The sequence below is a fragment of the Dromiciops gliroides genome, chromosome 3 (assembly GCF_019393635.1).
Source record: "Dromiciops gliroides isolate mDroGli1 chromosome 3, mDroGli1.pri, whole genome shotgun sequence".
NCBI classification, from domain to species: Eukaryota; Metazoa; Chordata; class Mammalia; order Microbiotheria; family Microbiotheriidae; genus Dromiciops; species Dromiciops gliroides.
Genome location: NC_057863.1, coordinates 542752699 through 542772395, shown reverse-complemented (window position 1 = coordinate 542772395; position 19697 = coordinate 542752699). Strand labels below are relative to the sequence as shown.

The following is a 19697-nucleotide window of genomic DNA, read 5'->3' as shown; positions in this document are numbered from 1 at the left end:
ACATGTCCATCTGTGTGTGTGTTTGCTCTGCCAGTAGGTGCTGAAGTAAACTTGGGGCAGTAGCCTTAGGTATCCCCAGGCTCTGAGCTCAGCCTGGGGGTAACCTGGAGTCAGGGACCCATCTAACTTTGGACATTTCTGTCTGGTGTGTGTATGTGTGTGTACATGTGTGTATGCATGTGTGCGCATGTACGTATGCATGTATCTAGGTATATATTCATACAGAATGTCTGAGCTAGTCAGGACCTTAGAGCCCATCTGATCCAAGTCCCTTATTTTTACAAAGGAGGAAACTGAGGCCCAGCCATGGAAAGGTCTAGCCTGAGATCTTATAGCATGTCTGGGGAGAGTCAGGACTAGAACCCAGGACTTCCGCCCCCTCCCCGGGGTGCTCTTTCCACCGAATGGAGGCCCCTGGTGCAGATCCTGGAGCTCTCCTCTTTTCTTGGGACTGCTCCTGGCCCAACCAATCCCCGGCCTCCATCCTGGTCTACAGGACCCTTCTGGGAGGATGGCAGAGGTGACACGGAGACACAGAATGGTGTGACATGGGTGAGAGCTCCTTGGGATGGGGAGCTCGAAGAACTGGCGTCTGCCTTTGCTTGGCCAGTGGCTTGCTCTGGGGAGAGGAGATTAGACTAGATGCTCACAGGTTCTAAATACCCTCCCAGGCCCTCTAGAAAGCCTCTTCTTTTGCTGGCCAATCCCAGGTCTCCAAGTAGATGGTCACTTGTTACTAGGGAAGCTCTGGGGAAGGTTTTGGGTCTCTTGAAGGGGGAGTCCCTCTCAATGCCTCAGAATTGAGCGAGGGGAAGGGAGGGGGACATCCCCTGCCTCTTGCCTCCTATCCTGGCCAGCTGTGGCAATAAAGGAAGGCACGTGGTTGGGGAGGGAAGGATTTTGGGGGGCATGCAGTCTGGGGGGGCTGGGGAGGAAGTATCTGCCCCAGGGGATTCTGGGTGGCTTTTTTCATTTTCTCTTTGTGGGATCATGTTTTCAGGAAGTATCAAGTGGTGGAGGGGGAGAGGCGGGGAGCAGGAAGCAGGCGGGGCATTGGACTGGGCTTAGAGACACACAAACACAGGGTTACCTCTACACACACAGAGAACAGATGGACATTCACAGTTAAGTGCCTGGAACCTCAGCCTTGAGTGCCCACTGATATAAACATATAGATACACGGAACAACCCCCCCCCCCCCCCCACACACACACACACATGCAAACATCACAGATTCGGTTAGACCCAGCTGGCCAGAGAAGGAAAGAGGAGGACGAAGAGGATACATCTTGAGGGTGAGCGGCTGTGGTGTCATTTGGTCAGTTTGGGCAAAGCCCCCGGCAGAGTGAGTGAGCTGGGGAGTCTGGAAAAGCGTCTGCTCAGGGGCTCAGCGGGGTCTTGTTCCTGAGTCTCCCTCTCTCTCAGTGACTCTTATTTCGCCTTCTGCATTCTCTTCCTCTCCTCTAGTCAATTCTTTCTTGATCACAGACTTTTCCTCCCTCTTTTCCTCTCTTATTCTCTCCATCCCTTTTACTGTCTCTCACTTGTCATTCTGTCGTCTTCCTCACCATGACTTTCTCTTTCCTTTAGGTCTCTTTTGCTGACTTGCTTCAAGTCTCTGTCCCTCTCATTGAGTTAATTTCTTCTTCCTTATTCTTTCCTTGTATTTCTCCATCTGGCTATCTCTTTTCTTTTCCTCCTCTCTCTCCCTCCCTGTCCCTCTTTCCTCCCTTTCCTCTTCCCCCATCCCTCCTTCCCTGCCCCCCCTTTTTCCTTCTCTTGTCTCTTCCTCTCTCTGTCCCTCTCTCTTTACTCCCTCAGTCTCCACCCCACCCTCCATCTCTTTACATCTTTGTCTCTGTAAGACTATCTCTGGTGGTGTTTCTTCGTTTCTCCCTGTCATCTGGGAAATGTTGGCTTAACATGAGGCAGCCAGTATAGGAAGAGAAGAATAAAGTTTCTCTTTCCCTTCTCCTCATTCCCCATCCATCCTCAGCCAGGAAAATGGTCCCAGGAGTCCTTGACTCCCAGGCTAGAATTCCTAAGCTCCTGAGGTACTTTCCCCAAGGTCATTTGGGAGCCTCACCCCCTGAACCCCAGGGGTGGCATGTGGCTTTATCAGGGCAGGCCTGGTTTGAGGATATGGTTCTAAGCAACTGCCTCCTTCCCCCACAACCTTTCCCAGGGGCTGGTGGCTAGGATGACCTTGGGAAAGTATGGCTGGGTTTTTGCTCTCTCAGGCTGGAACTTTGGACGCAATTAATTCAGTGTCCAGGGGTACTAGGCACACCTGAGTCAGATTCTTGTCTTGTTGGGGGCCCAAGGCTAAAGCTTGTCCATTTGTCCTACATAGACTTAGACCTGGAAGGGACCTCAGAGCAGGAATCCCTTCTCAAATAGCCCTGACAAGAGCTCATCCAGCCTCTGCTTGGAGACCTCAACCTGCTCCCCCCTGTAGCTGCCCACCCCCACTGGGCCAGCTTGAGTTGTTGTGAATGAGGGGATGGCTCAGTGCAGATTGGTTGATGAAAGTGCCTGGAGGGGCCAGTTAGGAGGTGCAGTGGATAAAGCACAGGACCTAGACTCAGGAGGACCTGAGTTCAAATCCAGCCTCAGACACTTGACACTTACTGGCTATGTGACCCTGGGCAAGTCACTTAACTGTCATTGCCCCGCAAAAAAAAAGTGCCTGGTGAAAGGGGTTCATACTCCTAAGGGGAGTCTCCACAGGAGATCAGTCCCTCGAGACTGGCTGGGCAGGGAAGGCTTTTGGGGACAGAGCAGTTGAGCTCTGCTGTGAAGGATGAGGAGGTTGTGGCTGGGAACCCAGAGAGCTTTCTACATATGAGGGGCGAGTGAGCAAAGGGCATATAGTCACTGGAATGAGCCTGGCTTATGTAGGGAGAGTTTGGTGAGGGGCCTGACCTGGCTGAAATGATGAGGATGTGTGTAGCTGGGAGAGATGAGGATGGAGAAGGGAGACTGAGGGCAGACTCTGATGATGACACTGAGGCATTTGGACTCCCTGTGGATCATAGGGGAACCATGGCAGGTTCCTGAGCTGGGGAAGTGACATTGTCAGAAATGGGTTGTAGAAGGTAACCTTGACTCCACATCCAGAAAGGTCAGGGAGGAAGCTACTGCTCTCTTCCAGAGAGGAGAGACTGAGGTCTGAGCTGACATGGGCATGGAGTGGGGCTCCAGCAGGGGGAAGGTAGAGGCGGAGACCAAGGTCTGTCTGTCTGTCTGTCTGCTTCTGTTTTTTCCCCTTTCTCTTTGTGTCTTCGAGTGTCTTTATCTCCATCTCTTTGTGCCTCTCTGCCTCTTTTTCTCTCTATATGGCAGAGGAAAGATAGGAGGAGGTTGATAAAATTGTCTGGGCAGGAGTGGGGCAGGGGCTGAGGCCTGAGCTCAGTTGGAGATATTAGGGCTGGAGATAATAGAGAGAGAACCTTCCCCTGCCCAGACTTTTACTTAGAGGGGCAGGTGGTAGTGGATTGCAGCCAGAGGGAGGGAGGTTAGACAACCTAAGGTGAAAGCAACTGATATTTCTGTGGCATGGGCAAGTTGGCACAATTTTTTATATTGTCTGTCTTACATGGCTAGGGGCTTAATAAACGCTTATCTAAATGGATTGACCTTCCTTTGAGGCTCACAGCAGCCCTCTGCAGAAGGTGGTGCGGTTATTATTATCCCCATCTCCCACTTGCTGAACAAGATGAAGTGACTTTCCCATGATCCTCCAACTTGGAGGTGTCTAGGGTGGGGAGCGGGGATTTGAACCCTTGCTTTCATTCCATCTACTGGGCCTCTCTGAAATTTGGCTTTAAGGCAGCAAAACAGGGACATGACCAGCTGGGGATGGAGTTGAGGTCTGGGCACCAAGAGCGAGCCTGATTCCTGTGGGAGGTTTCCAAGAGGCCTAGGCTAGGGAATGAACCTAATAACCTCTTGGGTCTTGTGATGTTGGAGAAGGGCTGGGGCTGGTTCAGACCAAGCTCAGAGGAAGCAGACTAGTACCCAAAGAGAAGACTGGAGACAGTGGAGGAAGAAGAAGATTGAGGAAGTGGGGTACCCTGGGCCAGGGGATTAATGAGACCCATGGGACAAGCCCCAAGAAAAACCTTTCAGATGCTTGGGGCTCCTCTCCTTGTCAGCAGCTATTTATTACAGTAGATAGAGAACTGGACCTGGAGAGAGGAATAGTTGGATTCAAATAGTCCCTTGGATACTTACTAGCTATGTGACCTTGTTATAGAACCTCTCTCAGCCTCAGTTTTCTCATCTGTGAAATGGAAATAATAATCTCTGCTTCACTGGGTTGTTGTGAGGATCAAATGAGATAACATCTATTTTATTTATTTATTTATTTGTTTGTTTGTTTATTTTTTGGCGGGGCAATGGGGGTTAAGTGACTTGCCCAGGGTCACACAGCTAGTAAGTGTCAAGTGTCCGAGGTCAGACTTGAACTCAGGTCCTCCTGAATCCAGGGCCAGCGCTTTAACCACTGCGCCACCTAGCTGCCCCTGAGATAACATTTATAAAATGCTTTGTAAACCTTGAAGCATTCTCAAAATGCTTTCTCCTATTATCATCTCAGCTCCTGACTGTAGCCACCAGGGCCATACAGGTCAGGGCTTGCCTAAGAGTTTGAACATAGTTGTTATGAGCTCTAGATGAATGAGTGAGTGAGTGAATGAATGAATGAACGAATGGCTGTATCTTTGACCAGCCACCTATGAATCATCAGACTTTTCTGCCTTAGGTCCTGGACTGAAGGTGTCTGGCTTCAGGAGTGAGACTGGCCCTAGCAGCCTTTCCCCTTGCTAAGGCTGATGGCTCACCATGGGTGCTGTCCTTGAGGGTGGGGACAACTCCCCCTCCCTGATCTCTGCCACTTCAGAGTTGACACACCTCATGGTGTCCTCCTGCAGGGTTTGTGGGGGAACTGAGAGGCCTGATCTTTTTTTTTTTTTTTTTTTTTGCGGGGCAATGGGGGTTAAGTGACTTGCCCAGGGTCACACAGCTGGTAAGTGTCAAGTGTCCGAGGCCGGATTTGAACTCAGGTACTCCTGAATCCAGGACCGGTGCTTTATCCACTGCGCCACCTAGCCGCCCCCTGAGGCCTGATCTTACAAACCCATAGGGAGATATTTTAGGGTAAAGATGCCTGCCAGGCACCTGTTACATAGAAGGTCCCTGCTTGGCAAAGAGATTAGTAGGATCGCTAGGGCACAAACACTGCCCTCAGGAAGCAGCTCACAGTCTAACAGGCATGTCCATTGTGTCATATGTTTGGAGCCTAAGGGAGAAATCCAGACAAAACAGTCTAGGAACATTGGAGGAGGAGGAGACCATTTTCATCTGTGCCTGGAGGAAAGGTGGGGGGTGGGACAGACTGAGAAGGCTTCCTGAGGGAAGGTGGGTCCTGAGCTGAGCCCTGCAGGGAGATGTCAACAGTGGAGATGAGGAAAGAGTGCATTCCAGGCATCACTGATTGTGGGTGGGACCACCTGGACATGGGATGTGTGAAATAAACTGGAAAGGGTAATTGGAGTCAGATCACAGAGGGCCTTGAATGCCAGGCTAATGAGTTTGTATTTTATCATGTAGGCAATAAGGAGCCATTGAAGGATTCTGAAGAAGGGTGGTGACATGGGCAGACCTATGCCTTGGGAGGATTATTTGGTGTCCATGGGAAAGATGAATTGGAGACTAATAGGATGACTGAAGGGAGACCAGTTAAGAAAAGGGAAAAACTTCATGTAGAAGGTGGTTTTTGAGTTTTGAAGGAAACAAAGGATTCTCAAGAGGTGAAGAGGGAGAGCACCCCAGGCATGTGGATCAGTCAATGAAAAAGCATGGAGGTGGGAGATGGAGTATCATATCTGGAATATGATAGCAAGAAGGTAGTTTGGATTATCCTGCAGTGTGGCAAAAAGTAATGAACAGGGGGCAGCTAGGTGGCGCAGTGGATGGAGCACCGGCCCTGGAGTCAGGAGTACCTGGGTTCAAATCTGGCCTCAGACACTTAACACTTACTAGCTGTGTGACCCTGGGCAAGTCACTTAACCCCAATTGCCTCACTAAAAAAACAACAACAACAACAACAAAAATCCAAACAAAAAGTAATGAACAGGGGGCAGCTAGGTGGCGCAGTGGATGGAGCACTGGCCCTGGAGTCAGGAGTACCTGGGTTCAAATCTGGCCTCAGACACTTAACACTTACTAGCTGTGTGACCCTGGGCAAGTCACTTAACCCCAATTGCCTCACTAAAAAAACAACAACAACAAAAAAAAAATCCAAACAAAAAGTAATGAACAGAGGGCAGCTAGGTGGCGCAGTGGATAAAGCACCGGCCCTGGATTCAGGAGGTCCTGAGTTCAAATTCAGCCTCAGACACTTGACACTTACTAGCTGTGTGACCTTGGGCAAGTCACTTAACCCTCATTGCCCCGACCCCCCCCCAAAAAAATAGTTGGATGGGAGCATTTGGTCCAACTATTAAAAAAAAAAAGTAATGAACAAGGCTGGAGAGGAATGAAAGTATATCTTATAAGAGTGGAAGGGTCAGATGTCATAGAAAAGTCAAGAAAAAAATGAGAAAAAGCCATTAGATTTGTTGATGAAGAAGTCATCAGTGGCTTTGTAAAGAATAATTTCTGTTGAGTGGTGGGGAGGGAAGACAAGCAATCACTTAATACACTTCCACTGTGTCTGGAGCTCGGTGCTGGCCCTTGGAAGAGACACTGAGTCTAGAGAAGGCATGGTCCCTGCCCATAGGTCCCTGCTCTGCCTTGGATGAGGAGAAGACACAGACACAGATAGCTTTGATATGCACCACTGAATAATTGAATTAGAGAGGTTCAATGTCAGGCCTGAGGGCATAAACTGCAGGGAGGAGATGGCTATTAAGTGAAGGTTTAAATGATGGGGAGGAATTCACCTGGTAAAGAAGGGGAGGAAAGGCACTCCTGGCATAGGGAGTGGCCTGAGCAAATGCACAAGGGCTGGATGGCATGTGGATTCAGGGGGCAAAGAGTCTAGTTTGATTGGAGCATAAAGGTTGTTGCAATGGTCAGACGGTGCCACATTGTAGAGGGATTTGAATGCAAGGTGGAGGTGTTTGAACTTGACTTAATGGGCACTAGGGAGCAACCCAAGGTTTTTGGAGAAATGTGATGTGGTCCTGCTTGTACTTTATTTGGTTTTTTTTGTTTGTTTGTTTTCCTGCCTGTACTTTAGGAAAAGAATTTTAATAGTGTATGAAAGATGGCTTGAAGTGGAGAGAGATTATAGGAGGGAAGAAGACCTGTTAGAAAACTATGGGTGCTTGTAGGATTAGTGGGATGTCAAGAGAAGAGACCTGAGTTCTAGTTTTGACACTTCCCAACTGTATTGTATGTATGACCTCAGTACACATAAAAGAGCCCTATTTCTGAAGTCACAGGACCCGAGTTCAAATCCCATATCTGATACCTGAGTGACCTTGGGGAAGCCCCTTAATCTCTCTGAGCACATGTGTCCTTATGTACAGATGAGGGGGTTGGACCAGATGACATATGAGGCCCCTTACAGCTCTGGATTCATGATCCTGTGACCTGTGACCTGTAGGTGTCAGTTTCCCCTTTTGTAAAATGCAACCAGTCATTCTTGCTCTACCAAAAAGTACCCTTGGCATAGGGACTCTGTGTTAAGGGAAAGAACTAGACCTGTATTTCATTGTTATAGGAAATTCCCAGTGTGGAAACTCCCTCTACCAAGATACTGTCTTTCTTTTCACCATGACACGCTACCTGTCTCTGATATTTGTTATTCACATTATGCCAAGAGCCCCAGCCTCCCTCAGGCTGAGCCAGAAAGATCAGCTAATATCCTTCCCAGGCAGGGCTGGCCTGGGTACAGTGGCAGCCTCTATATTTGGGTGTTGGATCATCTCCAGAGCAGGCCAACCACAAGGAGGAGGAAATGAGACGCTGTGACCAAAATCAACTGAAGGAACTAGGGGTGTTTGGCCTGTTGGAGAGAAGCCTTGGTGGGGGGGACATGATAGGGATCTTGAAGTATCTGTAAGTCTGTCACGTGGAGGGATGTTGTTCTGTTTGGCCCCCAGAAGGCAAACGACAAGTAACGAATTGGGGGACGTTGTAGGGAAACAGACTTCTGTTCAATATCAGTAGAACCTCTGAAAAATGATAACTGTTTAAAAGCAGACTAAGACCTTTGGGGAAAGTCATTTTCTGTCAGTGGAGGTCTCCAGGCAGTGGCTGGATGGTGACATGTCTGGGGTGGCAGTGTTGCTCAGGTATGGGTTGGACTCGCTCTTCCTTGGCTGCCAAGTCCTCCTATGGTCTTGGGCAGTGCCCTCCCACACTCTGAGCCTCAGTTCCTTTCTCAGAAAGATTAGACTATGAGATCTCCAGGTCCCTCCTAGCTGTGGCATTCCTTCCTCTAACTTCCTGAGAAAAGTTGCTTTTGAAAACTCCAGGTTTGTCTCCACTGAATGGAGACAGGACTTTGTCCTCCACCTCCCACACACCTTCCACCCTGAGCCCAGGAAAACCCCCAGGAGAACAGCCAGGGTGGGCATCAATGGCCACTTCATTTCTGGGCCCCAAGGAGATGGAGGGGAGATAGCAGGCAGGAAGAAGCCAGGATGGGCTGAGATTGTTGATAGGTTTCCTATCTGTAATTTTCTTTCCCTTAAGTGAATCAGGCTGAGTGGTGAGTCTGTTTCCCCTTTCTCCACCGACTGAGAAGTCAGCAAGTCTTTGCAGACGGGAAGGCTGTTGGCCAAGGCTTCCCAGAGGAGGGTGGGACTGGACCTGGGGTGTTCAGAGATGTTTTCTGGTGAGGTTGGAGCCGAGCCTTGAAGGACAGGGAGGTTTGAAGAGAGGCAGGGAATACTCTTGATGAGTAGCCCAGGGTCACGGAGCCACTGGTGCCAGGGCCAAGGTTAGAACCCATCCTCTGGACCCTCTCCACACTAGCTGCCGGGGAACCCTGGCTGAGATGCTGCTGGCAGCTGGGGGAGACCAGAGCGGCTTTCACAATGTGCTCCCCGGAAGCCCAGGGACGACTTCATGGTGGTGACAGGAAGGCTTGATTCATTCTTGCTCCTGCTGCAGTACTGCCCTGGGGCCAGGGTCAGGTCTCAGAGGCCTGCCGACACATTCACATGTCTTTCTTGATGTCCCTTGGATTTCTAGCTCGAAGCTCAGGGTCACTTTAAGAAAGACAGGAGGAAGAGGAATCTGAAGGTTTTGTGTTTTGTCCTGCAGGGTAATAGGGAGCTGCTGAAGGTTTTTTGAGGAGGGGAGTAATGAGGTCAGGCTTGTATCTTTCTTATATTATTTTGGCAGTTGTTGTGGAGGATGGGTGAGAGAGAGATTGGAAACAGGGACACCAATTAGGAGCTTATTGCCTTAGTCCAGAAGAGAGGAGAAAGCTTGAACTAGGATGACAGCTGGGTGAGAGGAGATGAGGGGATGGATACAAGAGATGGTGTTGAGGTAGAATCAGTAAGATTTACCTGCTGATTAGATAGAGTGGGTATGGAAGAGTCAAAGATGACTCTGAAGTTACAAATTTGTGTTAACGGGAAGAAAATGGCAGTACCCTCATCAAAAGTAGGTGAGTTCAGGGGCAGTTAGTTGATGCAGTGGATAGAACACTAGCACTAGAGTCATGAGGACCTGAGTTCAAATCCAGCCTCAGAGACTTACTAGCTGTGTGACCCTGGACCAGTCACTTAATCCTGATTGCCCCCCCACCCCCAAATTAGGTAGGTTTGGAGTTGAGGGGATGGAAATTATAATTGCACCCATGGAAGCTGCTGAGATCACCGAGGAAGAGAAATAAGAGAGAGATGAGAAGAAGTGTCAGGACAGGACTCAGGGCCAAACAGATATATAAGGTATAGGAGATAAGATGATGGTCCATCCAAGGAGAATGAAGAAGGAAGGAAATAAACATTTATCAAGTGTCTACTATGTGTCTGGCTCTGTGCCAAGCACTTTACAAATATTATCTCTTCTGATCTCCTCGGTAACCCTGTGAAGTAGGTGCTATTATCATCTCCATTTATAGATGAGGAAACTGAGGCAAACAGAGGTGAAGTGATTTGTCCAGCTAGTAAGTCCCCAAAGCCTGATTTGAACTCAGGAACATAAGTCTCCCTGACTGCAGGCCCATTTCTGTATCCACTGTACCACCTAGTTGCTTCAAGAGGGATCAAACCTCAGTCATCCTTGCCTCTTCCTTTTCTCTCCTCCTCTCTCCCAATTGGTTGGCGTGCCTTATTAATTCTCCCTCTGAAATATCACTGGAATCCCTTTTTTTCTCCACCCACCCAGCTCCTCTCTTTGGTCAGGCCCTCAGCACCCCTTGCCAGGATTATCGTCATAGCCCTGGGCCTTGGTCTCCCTGTGTCCACTTTTCCCTTTTTCATTACTTCTTCTTCTCCTCAGCTGCTGATGTGGTTTTCCTAAAGTGCACATCTAGCTATGTCATTCCTATGCTTGAGAAGGTTCCAGTGGCTTCTTTATTTCACTGTTAATCTGGGGGGCAGCTGGTTGGCACAGGGGATAGAGCCCCAGCCCTGAAGTTGGTAGCACCTGAGTTCAAATTTGGCCTCAGACACTTGATGCTTATTAGCTGTGTCACCCTGGGCAAGTTACTTAATCCCAATTGTCTCCCCGCCCCCCCCCCCCCAAAACAAAACAAAACAAAACACAATACACAAAATAAAGATAATCTGGCATCATGATCTAGCTCCAGCAGACTGCCCATGGGTTATGTTCTAGTCAGATAGGCCTCCTTGCTGTTCCTTGTACCTAGGGATATGCTAGAGTCAGCTTGGGAGAACTGATTGTTAAATTTTCAGTGTGAGTATTTACACCTCAGAAATTGCTGGAGATCATGGTTTGATTTATCGTTTTGTTGATTGTCTAGTCTGAAAGTGTTGGAAACAATGTAAATAATACAGATTCAGCTTTGAGCGTGTTGTGTCTTTGGAGAGCAGGTTGTTAAACATTTACCAGCACACCTCTGCCCATGACATTCCATCCCCTGCCTTTGTAGGATGTCCCCCATGCCTGGACTAGGTGGGGGAAGGGAACAAGTGTTTATTGTGTGACCCTGGGCAAGTCACTTGACTTTATTTGCCTCAGTTTCCTCCCCTGTAAAGTGAGCTGGAGAAGGAGATGGCCAACGAGGAATTAGACGTGACTAAAAAAAGACTGAACAGCAACAACAATAAAGTTTCCTTACAGCCCTAAATCTATGGCTTTATCCTCTAGTTACTGTGTGTCTCTGTCTTCCTCAATGTCTTTATGTGTCTCTGTTAGAGGAGACAGGTGAGAGAGTTGCTACAGTTGTCCAGAAAGTAGGAGAGGAAACCGAGGCCTGGATCAGGGCTGGGGGAATGGAGGCAGAGACTAAAAGGGAGATTAGACAACTAAGGTGGGTGGGGCAGCAAGGAGATTCCCCTAGGGACGGGCAGCTGGGTGGGGCACCCCTTCTCCTAGTACCTTTCCTGTTGTACTGGGACATCCGCTGGAGCCTCAAGAGGCAGGATGCAAAGTGACGTCCCCATGAGTCCATTTGGCCCACGGCATCTTCCTCTCCTATAGCCTCCCCCAAGACGAGGAGAAGACACCAGAGCCCAAGTTGGATGTGCCTCCGTCCCCTGTCCCCTGGATTCCCTCCCAGCCCCCTCCACTTCCCTTCAGCACCCCAGAAATTCCCCCGAAGCCCTCCCGCCTGCTTCCTGAGTTTGGTAAGTCTTCTGTTTCTCTTTATTCCTGCTAGTCTTTGTTTTTTAGGGAGCAGTGCTTGTCCTTGACAGCTTTCTACTGGTAACATGTGGGGTCTTAGGAATGAACTAGATGAACTTTAGGGGGAATGTGGTGTTTGGGGTCTCCCTCAGCTTTGAAGAATTCCCCCCCCAAACAGCTCCTTGGCAGTTTTCTAGCAGGTTTTCCTCAGTGTCTTTCTATCTCTGGAGATGCCTTACAGTTTGTGGGGGACAAACTTAGCCTGGGGCTAGTATTTCTTCTTAAACTTTCTCTGAGAAGACACTAACAGTAGGAAGTTGGCACTGAGTTCAGCGTCGACTCTGCCCTAGCTTCAACATTTGCATGATTGCTACAGCTCTAGACCCGTGGTTGGATTTCTTTTCGGCTCACTGCCCGGTTTCCATTTGGCTTCCTCTTTGGTTCTACTAGCCAGAGGCTCATTTTCTGTCAGTCCCGCTACCTGTTTCCATTGGACCCATGACCCGCCTTCTGCTATGGCCTGGGTAGGAGGGCTGGACCATTCTTTCCAGAGGCCTAGTTGAGGGATGGTTTCCCCCACTGCATCTTGTCCAGTTAAAAGGTGTTCCTTTGTCTGGGGCCATCCTGGGAACAGAAACTCATCTCCCTCTAAGCTCCTTGACTTCCGCCCTCAAAGCCTTTGCAATGACAGGGATCGTATACCCTCCTCAGGCAACCCATTCCACTGTGGGACAAACTGATGTTAAGGAGTTTTTCCTTTCTCTTTAGCCAGATTTCCCTCCCTGTGATTTCCCCACATTGTTCTGACTTCTGTTCTCTGGGGACATAGCACTTGCCTGTGTCTCTACATGAAAAATCCTTCAAATGGCTGTCATACTCCGTCTCTTCTCCAGGCTAAAAACCCCTCATTTCTTTTATCCAAACCTCATCCGGCTTGAGCTCATGTGGCCTCCCTCTCTAACCTGATTCAGGTCTGGACAAGCTTCACCTTGTCAATGTTCTCATCAGTTCTTCCACCAGTGGTCGCTACATGACTGTTAGCCCCCACAGCCACATGCTGCTGGCCAGGCATGGGATGCCCTTCTAGCCCCACCTATGATGTACCCCTTCCAGTGGTTCCGTTGTCCTGGGCCATCCTTCTCTCCCTCCTTCCCAACAGGAAGCTGCTAGCTGTGACGACACCAACAGGGCCAAACACCCTTTTCCCCTCTCACACAGCCTATTATAAATAGCATTTCCTGTCCCACTCCACCTTCCTTCTAGAAGGGCAGGATGAAGACAGCTTAGGGTAATGGAGACATTTCCTAGGATGTGGGATTTAGAGCAGGGAAAGGACTTTAGATATCAACTCATCCAGCCCCCCTCATTTTATAGAGGAAGTGACTTCCCTTAAAGTAGCAGAGTCTGAATTCGAACCCATGTCCTTTGACTCTTGATGCAGTGCTCTTTTTACTAGTGCAGCTGCTATTTCTGACATGAGTAATTCTGCCCTCTCCCCTGCTCCTCCGCAAGAAACATTTAGATCAGTCCTGAGTTTCTAGCTGCCTTAGAAGTTCCTTGAACTGTTCCTGTGGGGTCCATTCCCTGGGGGAGGGAGCAAATGTAGCCAGACTTGGAGGGTAAGAGGCTTGAACTGTGTGGCGGGTCCCCCTTCCCCTGGGCCTCACTCTTGTGCCTCTCCCACAGATGATTCTGACTACGATGAGTTCCCTGAAGAAGGGCCACCAGCTCCAGGCCCCACCCCAGTGATGGTCCACAAGGTGGGGACTATGGGATAGGCTTGGGTGGGCAACGGGCATCTGTCCCCGTGAGGGCTGGATGTCTGTGTTCTCATGAAGACATCTGTTGGTCTTTTTTGTCTGTGTGGGGCCACCTGTTTGCCCGTCTGTCCAGCTCCACAGAGAAAGCCATGTCTCTCATATGTTTGTCCAACCCACGGGGCGGGAACCCTGGAAAAGGTTGAGTGTCTCTAGCCCTTAGCATGTAGCTAGGTGGCAGAGGGTGGGAGGTGGTGTAGAAGAGGGGCCACTGGGTCCCTACAGGGCAGGTTAACCACAGGCCAGTAGGCAGCAGACACTCGAGACTCACTTGCTGGATGTAGGGCCTTCTGCCGGGGTCTGGGAAATTGAGGTGTCAGACACAATCCCTGCTATCTTGGAGCTCACAGTCTGGTTGGGGGAAGGGGAAACTGGAGGGCAGTAGATATGGGAGGGCTGATCAGAGCCTAAACTCGACTGTCCCTTGTGCCTCTTCTCCCACCACCTCATCCTTCTCGAGAGGGGCTGGGGAACCTGAAGGGGAGCCCAAACCCGCTTGGCAGTCTGAACAGAAAGGGGTCTTGCTCTGCTTGGATCCCTTGGGGCTGGGTGGCGGAGGGCGGGGCATACTGTTAACCCGCAAGGAGAATGAACCAGGGTTTCCTAATTCCTGCCTAATCTCAGCCCGTAGTGGGGGTGGGGAGGAGACCAGCTGGACTCTGGGGGTTTACGTGTGCCAGTTTGTCTCTGTGTCTGTGTGGCATGTGGATGGGTGGGTGGGCAGGGGGATGGGCAAGGTGATATAGAGACAGTGTGGAACTGGTCTTGGCTCTTTTGGGGGTTGGGGGGACAGGTGGAGGGGCAGGGGAGCCTGATCAGGGGTCTGTGGTGGGAGGCAGGAGGAACCGTCGCTGCAAGATGTCACGAGGGCTGTGAGCGTGACCAGTCTGCTGAGTGAAGGTGACGAGCCTGTGGAGGACCCCCATGACTATGAAGACATCCCCAAGTAGGAGCTGAAATCCTCCTTCCCTGAGTTCTTCCTGTCCCCCCAGGGGAGTGGCCTGTTCCCAGCTGCCTTCTCCATCCCTCCAGTGTCTCCCAGGGGCTCCTCCAAATGCCTAGTTCCCTTTCCCTCCATCCCCCTTCCCTGGGGTCTCCTTGTTCAGTGGGGGAGGCGTTTCTTGCCCCTTATCTACCCGGTCCCTGTGCTTTCCCCAGTGGCATATGGGATGATGTTGGTTTGAGATCCCCAAGCCTCAGCAACACGCCAGCCCTAGAGCTCCCTCCGAATCTTATGGAGGGGCCGCCCTGGACCTCAACTCCCTCCACACCCATCATCAAAGTCGGCTGGCTGGACAAGAACCCACCTCAGGGGTGAGTGATGACCCCACTGCCTCTCCTGGCCCCCCATCTCTCACCCATGACCCCCTTGTTCATAGTGTTTGGAGAATGTGCTTTGTCAATAATTCTGACCTCAAGGTCTCCCATCAATATGGCTTAGAAATTTCCTGTGGATGGTGCTTAGAGATCTCTCCTTCATAAGCTTTAGCATCTATAGCAGGGAAGGACTTTGAGGTCATCTGACCTAGTCCGCTGCCTCCAGGAAGATTCCCCCAACCCATCCCCACAATGAGCAATTTCCTCAGCTTCCTGTGGTCTCCACCACCCTGGCCTTCCATGGGCCTCAGAGTCTAGAGGCACTGTCTAGTCCTGCCTCTGCTAGTTCTTTGTCTGTCCAGTCCTGCCTCTGTCTAGTTCTTTGTCTGTCCAGTCCTGCCTCTGTCTAGTTCTTTGTCTGTCCAGTCCTGCCTCTGTCTAGTTCTTTGTCTGTCCAGTCCTGCCTCTGTCTAGTTCTTTGTCTGTCCAGTCCTGCCTCTGTCTAGTTCTTTGTCTGTCCAGTCCTGCCTCTGTCTAGTTCTTTGTCTGTCCAGTCCTGCCTCTGTCTAGTTCTTTGTCTGTCCAGTCCTGCCTCTGTCTAGTTCTTTGTCTGTCCAGTCCTGCCTCTGTCTAGTTCTTTGTCTGTCCAGTCCTGCCTCTGTCTAGTTCTTTGTCTGTCCAGTCCTGCCTCTGTCTAGTTCTTTGTCTGTCCAGTCCTGCCTCTGTCTAGTTCTTTGTCTGTCCAGTCCTGCCTCTGTCTAGTTCTTTGTCTGTCCAGTCCTGCCTCTGTCTAGTTCTTTGTCTGTCCAGTCCTGCCTCTGTCTAGTTCTTTGTCTGTCTAGTCCTGCCTCTGTCTAGTTCTTTGTCTGTCTAGTCCTGCCTCTGTCTAGTTCTTAGTCTGTCTAGTCCTGCCTCTGTCTAGTTCCTTGTCTGTCTAGTCTTGCCTCTGTCTAGTTCCTTGTCTGTCTAGTCCTGCATCTTGTCCTCCCCCTACCCCCCAGCCTTGGGATCTCATCTTCAGTTGGAGGCCACCCGGTCCTCTAGGTAGATGGCAAAGCAGGCTTCCCAGGTATTCCCAGGCCAAGTCTCTATGCCCCAAAAGCTGTCAGTTGGTCCCTGACCGTGAAGCAGTGGCCCTGGAAGCCTGACTCTGCCTCCGGCTGTCTTCTCTTAAGGCTCCACATCTCCTATAGTGCCAGATCCTACATCTATCAGAGGCGATGGGTCAGGCTGGACTCTGATTACCTGCGGTACTTTGACAGTGACAAGGTGAGACTCCATGAGATCCTGCACTGAGCCCTGACTGGCCTCTGACACAATCCTGACCCTACACTGAGTCTTAAGCCAGGCACTGGACTGAGATCCAGTTCTCTCTCCAGACTGAGCCCTAATCCTGGCCCCCAGGAGAATCTTGATCCTAAGGTGCAGTGGATAGTGTGCTGGGACTGGAGGCAGGAAGTTCTGAGACCAAATCCAGCCTCGAACATTTCCTAGCTGTGTGACCCTGGGCAAGTCACTTCACCTCTGTCTGCCTTAATTTCCTGAACTGTAAGATGGGGATAATAGTAACCTACCTCCTAAGCCTGTTGTAAGGATTAAATGAGATAATATCTGTAAAAAAGCACTTAGCCCAGTGCCTGGCACATGGTAGGCACTATATAAATGCTTATTCCCAACTATCCCATCCTGTTCTGGTCATGCACTAAAGCTTGTCTTGACTCTGGAATAAGGTCTAACCTTAACTCCAGCTTGAGCTTTTGTCCATGCTGAAGGCCAGGTCCTTCATCAGCTCTCCAGAGAAGGAAGGGATAAGGAAAGAGAAGTCCTCTTAGGGGAGCACTGGAGGGCTAGGCCTTGGGGAGCCAGACCTGAGCAGCTTGCTTCCTTTTTCCACTCCCTCCCCTCTGATGTTCTAGGATGCTTATTCCAAGCGCTTCATACCTGTCTCCTCCATCTCTCGAGTGTCTGGCATCAGCGACCAGAAGTTTGAGGTCATCACACACAACCGGACCTTTGTCTTTCGGGCGGAGAGTGATGGTGCGGGGGCACAGAGGAGGGCTGGGGGCAGAGGAATATTGGGGACAGAGGAAGATTGGGGGGCAGAGGAAGGCTGGGGGGCAGAGGAGGGCTGGGGGAGACATTGAGCATCATGAGAAGTCCCCCTCCCTCCCCCCCATCTTAGAAGAAGGCCCAGCCCTTCCTTTTGCTAGCATGGCCTCCCTGCCACCCTACCCCAGGCTGAAGGGGAGGCAGACCCTGCACCCACAACACGGGCATCAAAGCTGAGCTGGAGGAGCATGTGAAGTGTAAGGCGTGGAGGATAAAGACCTGGTTAGAGCTGGGGCTTAGCCCCATAGGGCTTCCTGGCAAGAAGGGATGATTGAACCAGTGAGGAAAGAGTGGAGGGTCATTACCTGATGGAGGGCAAGGGAGGGGAAGCGAGCCCGGGATCTCTGAGCTGGAACTTCCTTCCCCTTGCCCCATGTAGCCGAGCGGAAGGACTGGATGCAGGCCATTCAGCAGGCTGTCCGGGCCCAGCTCTCCAAGGCCGGCCCCCATGGAGCCTCCCTGTTCCGGGATCCCTGCCCGAGCCGGCAGCCTGGAGCTTCGAGGGGTGAAGAGCAAGCTCTATGTGGTGGTGGCGGGTGACAAGGTGCTGCTGTACAAGAACTTGGAGGTGAGCATGAGCTTGGCACCCCCTCTGCACCCTCATGCCCCATGTCCTTCCCCCTGTCCCCTCATTCCCCTCTTCCTTCTTCCCACCATCCCCTCTATCCCCTTCTCCCCTGGCCCCTCATGCCCTGGGCATCCTCACCCCCCTCCTTCTCCCATCCCAACCCGCCCTTACCATTCCCATATGCTGTCCTAGAAGCCCAACTCCAATCCCATCTTCTTCCCAGGAATACCAGCTGGGTATAGGCATCACTTCCATCGATATGAGTGTGGGCAACGTGAAGGACTCAGATCGGAGAAGCTTTGATCTCACTACTCCTTATCGGATCTTCAGGTGAGCTCCTTGGACCCAAGCCACTTGCTTGTCTCGTCCCGGCCCCCATATTTCAGCTCCTCCTCCCCTCCCACCCCCCATTTTAGGCTGCTCTTCTTACCTGGTCCTGGGCTCCTCCCATCTCTTCCATCCCAGTCCTTCTCACCACCTCAATCCTCCCCATCCAGCTCCTCATCCTTTAGACAGCCCCACCCTCCACATCCTCCTTTCTCAAGCCATTTGTCTCCTTTCATTTTATCCCTTTATCTTGGCCAACCCAACCCAACTTCCTCACCTCCTCCATCTTCTGGCTGCTCACCTAGCTCCTCCCCCGCCTTTTTCAGTGCCATTGTCATTAGGCCATTCAGTTGTCACTCCCCTGCCCATTCTGATGTTGAACAAGCCCAGGTGTCTTACTTTCTCCATCCTTTGCTCGTCACCTCTTCCAGCTCTGAGCTCCCTTTTGCCTCTCCCTTCCACCACCATTGGGCCTCTCACCTTTGCTCACCATGGGCCTTCATACTGGTGCCATCCCCCTTTGCCTAGGCCCCATCCCCCATTATCTCCCTCAAGCCTTGCTCACCACCCATGTCCCCCTAGTTTCTCGGCTGAGTCAGAGTTGGAGAAGGAAGAGTGGTTGGAGGCCATGCAGGGTGCTATCGCGGAGGCCCTGTCCACCATGGATGTGGTTGAGCAGATCTGGGCCGATGCCCCTAACCGACTCTGCGCTGACTGTGGGGCCTCCTATCCAGACTGGGCCTCTATCAATCTCTGTCTTGTGATTTGCAAGAGATGTGCAGGTATACGACACTTAGCCATCCTGCTCCAAACATGGGAGGCTGGCATGCTCTTGGGGCAGATTCCTGGAGAAGGGCATCCTTGAGAAGGTGGCAGAATACAGGATGAAGAGCTCTGGACTTTGGAGTCAAGAGACCTGGGCCTCAGTTTCTATATCATGAAATGGGAATGATGATATAATAATACCTGTCACTGAAGGTTGTTGTGAGGCAGGGTTTTGTAAATGCTAAAGCACTCTGGGAATGACAGTGGGAATTCAGAGTCAGAAAGAAGAAGAAATGCCAAGAGTTGGCACAAGACTGGGAATGGGAGATGACATACCCTTCAGTTTGGTTGGAATATAAACTTTATGAAGGAGAGTTCTGTGAGATAAAAGTGCCAAATGGTATAGAACCTCAAATGCCAGGTTGAGCTTGGCCAAGGAGATGTGGCTAGATGGCAGTGCTTCTGAAAAAGACCAGGAGATCTTAATAGACCAAAAGCCCCCAGATCCCTAGTCTTAGAGCTGGAAAGAAGCTCAGTGTCCAGTGAGTCTGATTTTTGTCTTTGTAGCCCCAGGGGCTAGCCCAGTGACTAACACATAGTAAATGCATAATAGGTTCTCAGTGATTGCTTGGTCCAATCCCTACCTGAACAGAACTTTCCTGCTACAACATTCGATTGGCTTCATCAAGCATTTCTTAACCATTAACTCTGTACCAGGCATGCAAAGTTAAGAATGGTGCTGCCCACCAAGTGCTTACATTCTACTAGGAGGCCATAGAAGCTGATTAAGTGCAAAGTCATTTCAGCCCAGGGGGCGAGGTGAGACTATTGGCAACCAGATGCTTGCAACTAGGAGAGCCAAAACGGCCTCTTGTGAGAGATGCGTGGGAGCTGAGATCCCTGAAGGATCTGGGGATCCCAAGAGAGCAAACCTGGTTGAGTGAATGGGGTTGCTGGAGTTAAGAGTGAGGAAGACCTGGGTTCAGATCCCACTTCAGATGCTTCGTAGACAAATC

The 19697-nt window shown here is 50.7% G+C and overlaps 1 protein-coding gene across 1 annotated transcript in view; it reads left to right on the top strand.

Moving 5' to 3' along the window:
- ARAP1 (ArfGAP with RhoGAP domain, ankyrin repeat and PH domain 1) overlaps positions 1–19697 on the top strand; it is a 116177-nt gene that overhangs the window by 55431 nt on the left and 41049 nt on the right. Inside the window, 10 exon segments of the mRNA XM_043994530.1 lie at positions 11635–11780; positions 13465–13538; positions 14435–14541; positions 14754–14909; positions 16088–16181; positions 16829–16949; positions 17401–17477; positions 17479–17589; positions 17813–17919; positions 18499–18698. Coding sequence (XP_043850465.1) covers positions 11635–11780; positions 13465–13538; positions 14435–14541; positions 14754–14909; positions 16088–16181; positions 16829–16949; positions 17401–17477; positions 17479–17589; positions 17813–17919; positions 18499–18698 — 1193 coding nt within the window.